Here is a 12529-nt window from a genome sequence, read left to right as displayed (position 1 = left end):
TTATACAGTTAAAGTCAGTTTCTCATTAAAGTGACACCAACTTGATTTATAGTCAGCTTAAAAAAGGTTAAAAATAGCTACAATTACAATATATCTCTCTGAGTACTCCTGTCAGTGTTTTGGTCCTAATTTTTTTTTCTTATTTTGTAAAAAAAAATAGTTTTCTTCCTTTTTGTTTTATGAAAAACAGACCCAAATGGAAAATAGATTGTAGGGGATTGTAGTAGAGGAACTGACTATACACCAAGTGCTGTGAAATGTACAAAGTGAAAAATGTTTTTTTTTCTTTTTCAATTATAGTACTCTTAAAGGTTACTTATGAATAGTGTCCTACCAAATTCATGGTCCATTTTGACCAGTTTCACTGTCACAGGATTTAAAAAATAATAAATTTCATGGTTTCAGATATTTAAATCTGAATTGTCATGGTATTGTAACCATGGGGGTCCCAACCCAAAAGAGGGTTTTGTGGGGGGTGTGTGTGTGTCGCAAGGCGATAGTAGGGGGGTTGTGGTATTGCCACCCTTACTTCTGTGCTGCTGCCTTAAGAGCTGGGCAGATGGAGGGTAGCTGCTGGCCGGGTGCCCCGCTCTAAAGGCAGCGCCACCGCCAGCAGCAGCGCAGAAGTAAAGCGCTGCTGCTTGTGGCAGTGCTGCCTGCAGAGCTGGGCTCTCGGCCAGCAGCCGCTGCTCTCCAGCCGCCCAACTCTGTGAAATCTTGTCTCCCCTATAGCCAGATTTCACAGGGGAGATGAGATTTCACAGCCCGTGATGCATTTTTCATGGCCGTGAATTTGGTAGGGCCCTACTTATGAACAGTAGTGGGGAACAGTTTTTATTTTTATTATTTTTTTTTTAAAGTTGACTATTTTTACTTAACATTTTTACTAGTGATCAGTGAAGACTCACTTTCTTCCTCCTTTCAACTTCCATGTGCAACTAATATTAATGCCTTTCTTGTTCCTTGAATCAGGTTACATCCTCTCCTCAGTAGCCCAACTTCTATACCAAATAGGCAAACTGCCTCTCTTTTAGTGGTGGTGTTCTAGCAAAAATGACTGACTGTACAAAGCTCATTGCTTAATCCCCTGCTGCTGTAGGTTAGTAATGATAAAAGTCTCTCTCATCAGTAGGAATCCTTCCTCTATCTTGTTTGTCACAAGTAAAATAAATCTAGTTAGTGCATGTATAAAATGTCATGATTGGTTTTAATGTAAATTTAATTTTTCTCTCTCCAGTTTATTATTGGACCATTCATGGATGCACTTTCAGAAAGTTCTCTCTATGGCAGGTAAACCATTGATTATTTAGTTTAGTAATTATTGAGCAATGGGCCGTTACATTTGATGGGAGATATCGGTTGATATCACTTTAAACATGTCAGTTAAGCATGGAGAGCCAGTTGACATAATTTTTTAGACTTTTAAAAGGCCTTTGACAAGAAGCTTCTAAAGAAACTTACTTTGTCATGAGTGAGAGGCAAAAAATTGTCATGGATCAAAAACTGGCTTAGAGACAGGAACAAAGCATATGAATAAATGGTCAGTTTTCATCCTCTGCAGAAGTTTAATAGTGGGATGCCTCAAGGTTCTTTATTAAGTCTGATATTGTTTACTGTATTTATTAATGGTCTGGAAAGAGGGATGAGCAAGCAGTCAGGTAGCAAAATTTACAGAAGACAGAAAGTTATTTAGCTTAATCAAATCTAGAGAGAAGGCCTGGAGGAAATGCAGAAGGAATGGACCCATCTAGATGAATGTGCAATATGTCATGTGAAATTCAGTGTTCATAAATGCAAAGTGATACACACTCAAGAGGAAAAAATAATTAACCATACATCTCATAGGGTTCTAAACAAACTGTATCAACTCAGGGAAAAAAAATTGGCATCACTGTGGACAGCTCAGTGAAGACTTTGTCTTGGTGTGTAGCTGCGGTCTAAAAAGCAAACAGTGTTAGAATGCATAAGGAACAAATGGGGAATAATGTGAAAAACCATAATACCATTATATAAATAACTGGTACATCCTTATTGGGAATAAGAGTGTTCAGAACTACATGCTATCTCAGAAAGGATACAGCAGAAGTAGAGGTTTCAGAGAGGGCGATAAAAAGTGCATTGAAAAATTCTAATGTGAAGAGAGATTGAAAAGATTGGGATTGTTTATTTTAGAAAGGAGAAATATAAGCATGGACATGATGAAACTAGTGAAGATAGGGAGCTTCTGTTCTCTGTGTCTTATAGCACAAGAACAAGAGAGTAGTCAATGAAGTCAAAAGGTGGCAAATTCAAAACTGATAAAATTTCTGTGTAACTAGATTTTGGAATGCTTTGTTACAGGATATCTTGAAGGCTAAGAATCTATTGTGACCTCTTTTGTTCAAGGTGTATATGAGGTTGCTAGAATGGATGGTGAGGAGACATAGGTTGTAGTGCACTTGGTATGCTGATGACATCCAGCTCTAGGTTTCTATCACATCCTACTCAGCCAGAACAGCAGAATTAATTATCCAGTGCCCTAGATGAACCTGGACTTTGGATAAGTATTTGCTGACTGTTCAAACTCAAACCAGAATAGACATAGGATGTCTACACTAGAAACGTTACAGTGGCACAGCTTCTGTTGGCCTAGCTGTGTCTACACTGGGACTTAATTACAGCTTAATTACATAGCACAGGGTATGAAATTTTTCACAGCCCTAAGCGATGTAGTTAAGCCACCCTAACTCTGTAGTGCAGACCAGCCCTGAAATAGCATTGGTGGGTTGGGGAGAGCAGCTGGAAGAGTTGGTAGAACATACATCTGTGCCACTCATAAAGGGCATGCAACCACCATTTGTAAAACACGTGCAGTTTGGGGGTAGCTTTGGATCCTGGGCTGCTCCTGGATGCCCAGGTTGGGGCTGAAGCCAAGAGTGTTTTTCTGCACCTGGCAAGAAGAGTGTGACCGTTTCTCTCTTCTGCGGCCCTTGCCACAAAAATATATGCCTTCGTGTCACTTCAAGATTAGATTGCTGTAATGTGTCATACATGGGGCTGTATTGGGAATATTCAGAAGATGAAGGTAGTGCAAAATGCTGTAGCTTGCTTATTAAGTGGAGTTGCATTTTGGGAGCACATTATCTCCATAACCTCTGCTGACTTTCAGTATGTTTCTGGGTAGAATTCAAAGTGTTGTTTTTAACCCATAAAAAGTCTAAATGGTTTGGAACCTGATTATCCGAGAGCTTGCCTCTCTTCTTACGATATTCTGCCGCAGCTGAGATCAGCGGAGGCATTCTATCTGGATCTCCCTCAATATAAATAAGAGGGAACTGCTGGCAGTGCATTCTATGTGAAAGATCCTCAGTTTTGGAACTTCCTCCCCCCACTTGGTCTGCCAGAGGTAGGATTTGTTTGCCTTCAGAGCACTCTACAAAACCCATCTTGTTCCCCTCTTTGTCAAGGCTGTTCAGGGTTGGGGTTGAGCTGGAAATATTTATGGGCAGTCCTTTGTCTGTATTTTTCTTAGAGAGATGAGGTGGATGAGGTAATATCTTTTATGGTCTCTCACCAACAGAAGTTGGTCCAATAAAAGATATTACTTCACCCACCTTGTCTCTCTAATATCCTGGGATCAACATGGCTGCAACAGTGTATATTTTTCTTGTAATTTTTAACATGTGGGATAGGCACTCGGAGCACTGGAAGAGAGGATATAGGCGTATTTTTAAAAGGTAGAGAAATAGATATTGAACATTTATATGGATACCAAGAATATCCAGAATTATAAATAGTTAATGCTGATTCATTTTGAAAAGGTTATAGAACTTCATGTTTCAGGTCTTAAGGTGATTAAGATGAAACTTTCATTGCAATTGCATTATCCCACATCTGGTACTGCAGGGTTTCTTGCATCTTTCTGGGAATCATCTGGTGCTGTCAGAGATAGGAGACTGGACTAGATGGACCACGGTTCTGATTCGGCATGGCAATTGCTGTATTTCAGTTTCAATATTTACATTTTCAATACCTTTTAAAAGTATGAGAAGCACTTAAAAAAACCCCAAACAATTCTTCATACTGAAACACTTTACTTTGGTTGACTGTTTGCATTCTAATGAGTTAAACAATTAGGTAATGTTTTTGATTAATTTGTTTATAAGGGGCTTTGAGATACCTCCTTATAAAGTGCATAATGTTAATTTTATGTTTTTAACCAAACAGATCACCAGGCCAGTTGATAGGAGCTTGTCCTCCTTTAGGGATGAAGTTACAGAAGTTTTTGTCTACTTACCTCACACTCCTTCCAGAAGAAGAAAGAAGTATGTTTTAATTATTTTTTTTCTTTTGAAAGATAAGGGAAGTAAGGGTCATGGATCCATTTCCAGTATCTAATGTACATGTTTACCAGTATGTTCTCTCCCTGCTAGTGTACTGCACTATCATAGACTGAATCTCCTTAGCCTGTCTATCTCTGGTTTTTAAAATGTTTTTATACAAAAATGTCTTCTTCTTTGAGTACGTGTCAGTGTGGATCCCACTGTAGGCACATGTGCCCAGTGCACATGAGACCTCACATTTTTGAGCATGTGTATCTGTTGGAACTGTGCATGTGCCCTGTGCTTCCTTGTACTCCCATGTGAGGGCATCAAAGGAAGAACAGTTGCAACGTCTCTTCATGCTCATGCTCCAATACATCTGTTAGTCTAACAGGTGCCACAGGACTCTTTGCTGCTTTTAATGTCTCTTCAGTTCTCTTTTACTATCTGTGCCAGCAAGACAGAGCTGGAAGAGTGTCTAACTTGCTAGTTTGTAGCTCAGACTAACTTCTTCAGAACCATTTCTTATCTCCTGTTTTCAACTGCCATGATCTGAGGTGACCCGCCTGGACCAAATTTTGCTGGTCAGACCCTATATGCCCCTTCTCTGTACATCCCCCACCATGTACAGCCCCTCCCCCCAATCTAACAGGGTTCATCTACATGTTGCACTTGAAACCTGCAGGCTTCAAGCCCTGTCCATCCTGCAATGGACTATTCCCTCTGATAGTTGGATACAATAGGTATCCCTGTTCCCTGGGCAAATTGCACATTCTAAACAGTTGATCAATATGCGTGTGCAAGTTGCACAAGACAAGGCTGAAACTCCACCTTTTGGAACCGTTCATAAATGAAACAGGTTCCAAAATCCTACTAATGAACAAACCAGTGTTATCAAGTGACCCACTGAGCAGTCAGGCATCGCCTTAAGGCTGAGGCAAAAAAGATAGTGCCAAAGAAAGAAGCCGACCTCAACAAGAATGTCAGATCAGGCACCAACAACTGCCATGTTGAAGTCAATCACTGAAAGAGGCTGCTCCAAGCTCTAAGGCAGAAGCTCAAGAAGGAGATCTGTGTCCTCCCATAAGGACAGACACCAAGGCCTTCAGAGGGAAGTTCTTCATCCCCTTCAGAATGTCAAGGACCAGAGAGAGGGAGCAACCTGTGACACAACAGACTCCTCTAGAACCAATCTTGGTGCTCCGATAGTGTTCTCTTTGGTATTGACCCTGGCCTCTGAGCATGAGACTAGGGCAAAACCAGGTCCGTTATCAGTGCTGAGACACCTACCAGACCTTAGAGCTGAGTGAAACAGGTTAGCTAGGGAAGTTGTGGAATCCTAATCATTGGAAATTTTTAGGAACTGGTTAGAAAAACATCTGTCACGGATGATCTACGTATACCTAGGGTACATCTACACTAAAAATTTATGTAAACCTATATTAGATCGACTTACAGCCACTGGATAATTACTGCGGTGGTTCACGTCCACACTATCGTGCTTTGGTCAATGGTGTGCGTCCTCATCAGGAGTACTTCCGCTGACCTAAGAGGGGCAGTGTAGGGAGCTGAGAGCCCAGACTCTCAGTTCTGCTCGCAGCTCCCTGCCAGGAGCCTGGCTGCTTCATGGGCTCTCAGCTCCCTGTTCCACGCTGGCTCTTCCCGCCTCCTCTCCTCCCCAACTCTCAATTCTCTCCTGGGAGCACAGCTGCCTCCTGGGCTCCCAGCTGGCTGCCACCCCCAACCCCTCTTGCCTCCCCACTGGGAGATTCCACTCTCTCCAGTCAATGGCAAACAATGTAAAGTCAAACCCAACAATGATTATACATACATGTCTGGGGCTCTGAGGCCAAATGTTAGTGTGTATGTATGCTGCTTGCCAGACTTCATCTGAAGCCCATGCAGCTATGTTGAGGTCCATATATGCCCTGTCCAGATACCACAGGTACCAAAGGGTCACAGTAGCACCCCCAGCCCTGCTAGATACTACTTGAGGACTAAATAATAGAATATCAGGGTTGGAAGGGACCTCAGGAGGTCATCTAGTCCAGCCCCCGGCTCAAAGCAGGACCAATTCCCAACTAAATCATCCCAACCAGGGCTTTGTCAAGCCTGACCTTAAAAACCTCTAAGGAAGAAGATTCCACCACCTCCCTAGGTAACCCATTCCAGTGCTTCACCACCCTCCTAGTGAAAAAGTTTTTCCTAATATCCAACCTAAACCTCCCCCACTGCAACTTGAGACCATTACTTCTTGTTCTGTCATGTGGTACTACTGAGAACAGTCTAGATCCATCCTCTTTGGAACCCCCTTTCAGGTAGTTGAAAGCAGCTATCAAATCTCCCCCCCCCCCCCCCTTCTTCTGCAGACAAAATAATCCCAGTTCCCTCACCCTCTCCTCATAAATCATGTGCTCCAGCCCCCTAATCATTTGTGTTGCCCTCCGCTGGACTCTTTCCAATTTTTTTCACATCCTTCTTGTAGTGTGGTGCCCAAAACTGGACACAGTACTCCAGATGAGGCCTCACTAATGCCAAATAGAGGGGAATGGACCCAGTGTATGTATAAAAAAGGTGTCATTCCCTGTCCCCTCCCAACTACGACTGTTATCACAGATGCTTCAGGAACAGGTTGGGGTGCCTACCTGAACCAACTACAGATGCAAGGTACCTGGTTTTAAAATGACTTAAGACTATACATGAATATCTTGGAGCTGAGGGTCATCAGACTAGCCTGTGTACATTCCTGCCAGGTCTGTGGAGCTCTACACTTTGGATTCTGATGTACAACCTGTCACCCATGCCCTATATTTACAAACAGGGAGGCACCTGATCATCTTCTCTTTGACAAGAAAGCCATCAAGTTTTAGAAAGGGTGTCATGGGATAACCCCACTGGCAGTACAGCTCCTGGGGATCAGCAATGACCTGCTGGCTTTCTAAGCAAGCATGCAGTGACTAGCCGTGAATGGGCTATGAAGTTCATCGTATTCTGCCAGTGGATGCCCCTCATAATAGAATTGACAGAGGACAACACCAAATGACCTAAGTTCTGCTCCAGAAGAGGTGTGAACCCAGACTCCTTGCCGCCCACCTTTCTCCTCCAGTGGTCTTGAGCACTCCTCTATGCCTTCCCACCACTTTCCCGTCTCCTCAAGATAATGTTGAAAGTCAGGAGGGACAAAGCTAGTTATCCTAATAGCTCCTGAGACAATTTTGGCTGTTAAACTCCTGCAGATGTCCGCATGACCTCCTGTTTATCTCCCAGCCTGCCAAGACATATCTCGAGCCAAGATCAGATTGTGCACTCAGATCCACAGTCGTTACACCTGACTGCTTGGGTGTTGGCTAATTTAGCAGTACTGACAGAGATGCCTCTCTTCAGGTTCAAAAAATTATACAAAGTAGGGATTTGTCCACGGGAACACCTATTCCTCGAAGTGGAAAAGATTCTCCATTTGGTCAGACCAAAACAATTTGACCCACTGGAGGTTCTGATACTGAAGATCCTGGACTGCATGCAACTCGTGAAGCAGATGGACATTCAGGTTTCTTGGTCTATCTTTCAGTAATATTGGCATGTCATGCTCTGGAACAGTCTCATGATCCAACTGGAAATGCTGTGCATTTCCACCTGCTGTCAGTTGGCCAGTGAGCCTTTCCCTCAGCATATCAAGGAATATGCCACCAGAGCATAGCCTGCAGCTATTGCCTGCCTCAGAAACCTTCCATTCCCTTCAAACTGCAAGGCAGTAATGTGGAGTAACCCATTGACGTCCATGAAATATTATGCCTTTGTCTTGGCAACCAGGGCAGACAACAAATTTGGAGGAGCAGTAGTACTTCTTTGAGTGACTGCACATGTCCATTCCACTGTAGGTGAGTGCATGCCCAATGCATGGTTGCTGGAGATTTTTTCCCTCAGCAGTGCCTATTAGGGTGGCTTGAGCACCCAATGCTGTTGTGTGCAGGTATAAAGGGTGGAGGTGCCCCGGCCCCTCTCAGGTCCTTATTACCAACCATGATCATTGTTGCAGTAGTAAGGCTATAATGATTCCAAATTCTTCTCTCTCTTTGTAAAATATACCTAGTTTTTGCTTAGCATAGTTTCATAGAGTTTAGGGAATCTGTAGTTAAGATAATTAGCTAGTTATAAGTTTCAGATTTAGATCTTAGACTGCCAGGTTCAGCTTTCGGTACTGGGAGCAGTACTGGAACTGTACCTCAATCTCCAGAATTAAATCATGTTGTTCATTCAGCATACCAATGCTGGTGAGCGATCTGCACCCCAGCTGCCTTAATCACTTGGGGGAGTCCCATGTTAGTGACAAATGTCACATTTGCAAAGGTTATAAGCCTTGCTCAAAAAAGGACAGAGCGGCCAAGCTTAAGTGGATTCTTGTGGAGGTGGCACTCATCCTCTCTTGGAGCCGACAGTTTGGAGTGGGCACTGGGCATGTCAGTATTGGTCCACAGTGCTCCTCCTGTACTGTCTGAGTCCAGAGCTTGATCACTGTCATTGGTGCCATGGAAGACCTCCAGAGATTCAGTACCTCTGTAAGCAAGACACCAGAAGTAATTCTTCCATTCTACTCCACGCTGATTAGGCCTCAAATGGAGTATTGTGTCCAGTTCTGGGCACCACATTTCAGGAAAGATGTGGACAAATTGGAGAAAGTCCAGAGAAGAGCAACAAACATTATTAAAGGTCTAGAAAACATGACTTATGAGGGAAGATTGAAAAAAAAATGGGTTTGTTTATACTGGAGAAGAGAAGACTGAGGGGGGACATAATAGTTTTCAAGTACATAAAAGTTTGTTACAAGGAGGAGGGTGAAAAATTGTTCTCCTTAACCTCTGAGGATAGGACAAGAAGCAATGGGCTTAAATTGCAGCAAGGGCGGTTTAGGTCAGATATTAGGGAAAAACTCCCTAACTGTCAGGGTGGTTAAGCTGTGGAATAAATTGCCTAGGGAGGTTGTGGAATCTCCATCATTGGAGATTTTTAAGATCAGGTTAGACAAACATCTGTCAGGGATTGTCTAGATCACTGGTTCTCAAACTTTTTTCTTTTTGCTGATGGTCTTGGCAGACCACTTAATGATCTTTCCAAATGTTGTTTGTACCATTAGCTAGTTATTGTAAAGTGCTTTGGATAAAAGCGCTATATATATAGGGAATAAAAAAAAAACCCCTATAATACATTAAAAAAATATATATAAAAAAAACCTTATTCATTAACTTTTTTTGTTCTACAAATAAAAGCACACAACTCATATTTTAATATCAGTGGTCTTACTTTTCTAATGCGATGGATGTGCCCTGTCTTCCCTGCCATGGCAGCCACCAAGCTGGGGCTGGGAAGGAGAAGGGGGTCCATCCTCTGCCAAAGCAGCCACAGAGCTGAGGCTGGGAAGGAGGGCCCTCTTTCCCCAGCAGCCGCAGCCCTGGAGCTGGGGAAAGTCGCCTCTTTCTCTGGCCCTCACAGCCCTTCACGTCCCAAATTCCCCCCCACCCCCTCTTCTGACCCCACTGCCCCTTCCCGCCTACCCAGTATTCCCCCCCCCCCAAGGCCACCACCTCACCTTACATGTGCGTCTTCTCCAGGGTCCAGGCACCTAATTAGGTGGGTGGCCCTTCATTCTCTTGTGTCTGACTGCCCAGGTGCGCACCTTAGAGGGAACTGTCCGCAGACCACCTGAATGGAGCTTGCGGATCACAGTTTGAGAACCTCTGGTTTAGATAATACTTAGTCCTGCCATGAAAGCAGGGAACTGGACGAGGTCCCTTCCCGTTCTGTGATTTATAAAAATATTCCGCACCCAGCAATTCCCATTGAGAACCATAGAGAAATAACTTCCCCTTCCCTCTCAGTGATGGAATTTTGGTTCTAAGTGTCTGATCTGCGTACACATCATATGGTTATTTCTCAGCTATGCAGTATATGATTCTGGATTAGTCTTAGTGGGCAATCATAATGCAGGGATTTGTATAGTTGCTGTAGAGTTATTTTTCAGTGACAGTACTTCAAACATACAATTCTCTCCGTGATAATCCTTTTGCTCTGTGTGGTTTTGGGTTCAGAATTTTCAAACTGTTTTCCAGCAATACAGACAGCGCTTGAGCCTCTTGTTTCCTTTAGCAGGAACCAAAAATGTCAGAAGTTTATACGAAAGAGAAGGGCGAAATAAATCAAAAGCAAACAAAAGAAAAAATACTTTAAAAATGCTTAAGAACCCACTGACTAACTTTCCTCCTCTTGAGCTCTGTTCCAGCCTTGCATTTTTATGATTTTATGATTCATGCTCAGTCCTTCTATTGAAGTAAATGGCAAATACTTCCAGTGACTTCAAGATAATTTTCTCTGATTTCAGTGAGATGGGCCCCAATATCACTCTTGGATCACACAGATCACATTTTAAAATCAGAACCTAGGATTGAGCCATTTCTCTTACTCCAAGTCCCTTCCTACCGTCCATTGGGTCTCGTCTCCACAATAAGCATTGTATATTAGAGTTTTTAGTTTCTCTTGTTTGCTTGCACATGGTAAATCTTTTTTTCCCAATTCAGTTTTGAAACAGTGTTACAAATGTATGGCAGATATTTTCAGGAGAAGGAGGAGCCTTGCTGACCTGTTGGGAGGAAAAAGGAGGTAGGGAAAAGAGATAAGAGGGAGGAAAGAAGGCAAATGAGGAAGAAAAAGGGAGGTAGGAGGAAGGGCCAAAATGTAGTATTTTTAGAAAATAATTTATCTTTCAGCGGTTAAGCGGTCCACTTTGTTTTCTCTAGTTTTTATTCTTTCATTTAAAAAAATTAAATATTGAATTTCCTGTAGCACAGTAACATAGTTAAAAGAAAAGTAATGGACAGTCAATAAGCTTTTCTAGAAAGTTGTATTTCAGGGTATGTCTACACTACAAGAGTAGTTCGATTTAACTTAGGTCAAATTTGTGGATTCGACCTGATGAATTCGAATTTGTGTATCCACACTAAGGACACTAATTCGACTTTGTGAGTCCACACTAACGGGGCAAGCGTCGACATTGGAAGCGGTGCATTCTGGGCAGCTATCCCACAGTTCCCGCAGTCCCCGCTTCCCATTGGAATGCTGGGTAGAGCCCCCAATGCCTTCTGGGGGAAAAATGTGTCGAGGGTGGTTTTGGGTAACTGTCGTCATTCAACCGTCACTCCCGCCCTCTCTCCTTGAAAGCGCCGGCGGGAACTCTGTTCGCGCACTTTTCTGGTCAGTGACAGCGCGGACGCCACAGTACTGCGAGCATGGAGCCCGCTGCGATCATCGCTGCACTTATGGCCGTTGTCAACTCCTCGCACCTTATCGAACACCTCTTCCACAGTCAGCTGCTGAGAAATCGGGCGAGGAGGCTCCGGCAGCGCGGTGAGGACATGAAGTGTGAGAGTGGCACAGACCTCTCACAAAGCATGGGATCCCGCGCCGCGGAGATCATGGTGGCAATGGGTCACGTTCATGCTATGGGACGGCGATTCTGGGCCCGAGAAACAAGCACGGACTGGTGGGACCGCATAGTGCTGCAGGTCTGGGATGAATCACAGTGGCTGCGAAACTTCAGGATGCGTAAGGGCACTTTCCTTGAACTGTGTGACTTGCTGGCCCCTGCCCTGAAGCGCCAGGACACACGGATGCGAGCAGCCCTGAGTGTGCAGAAGCAAGTGGCCATAGCCCTCTGGAAACTTGCAACGCCAGACAGCTACCGGTCAGTAGCGAACCACTTTGGCGTGGGCAAATCTACCGTGGGGGTTGCTGTGATGCAAGTAGCCCACGCAATCGTTGACCTACTGCTCTCAAAGGTGGTGACCCTGGGAAACGTCCAGGTCGTCATAGATGGCTTCGCCGCGATGGGATTCCCAAACTGCGGTGGGGCTATAGATGGCACTCACATCCCTATCCTGGGACCGGCCCACCAGGACAGCCAGTATATTAACCGAAAGGGTTACTTTTCAATGGTGCTGCAAGCACTGGTGGACCATAGGGGACGTTTTACCAACATCTACGTCGGGTGGCCGGGCAAGGTTCATGACGCGCGTGTGTTCAGGAACTCTGGTCTGTTTAGACGCCTGCAGGAAGGTAGTTTCTTCCCGGACCACAAAGTAAGTGTTGGGGATGTGGAGATGCCTACAGTGATCCTCGGGGACCCAGCCTACCCGCTAATGCCCTGGCTCATGAAGCCCTATACAGGCGCCCTGGACAGT

General features: G+C 44.1%; 1 protein-coding gene across 1 annotated transcript in view; it reads left to right on the top strand.

Annotated features, from left to right (window-relative positions):
• The window catches only part of TARBP1 (TAR (HIV-1) RNA binding protein 1), a 107782-nt gene that overhangs the window by 12684 nt on the left and 82569 nt on the right, over positions 1 to 12529 (top strand). Inside the window, exons 5-6 of the mRNA XM_045008909.1 lie at positions 1238 to 1290; positions 4207 to 4304. Coding sequence (XP_044864844.1) covers positions 1238 to 1290; positions 4207 to 4304 — 151 coding nt within the window. The remainder of the gene's footprint in view (positions 1 to 1237; positions 1291 to 4206; positions 4305 to 12529) is intronic.

Source organism: Mauremys mutica, chromosome 3 (genome assembly GCF_020497125.1).
Source record: "Mauremys mutica isolate MM-2020 ecotype Southern chromosome 3, ASM2049712v1, whole genome shotgun sequence".
Taxonomy (NCBI): domain Eukaryota; kingdom Metazoa; phylum Chordata; order Testudines; family Geoemydidae; genus Mauremys; species Mauremys mutica.
This window is presented reverse-complemented; position numbering and strand designations above follow the sequence as displayed.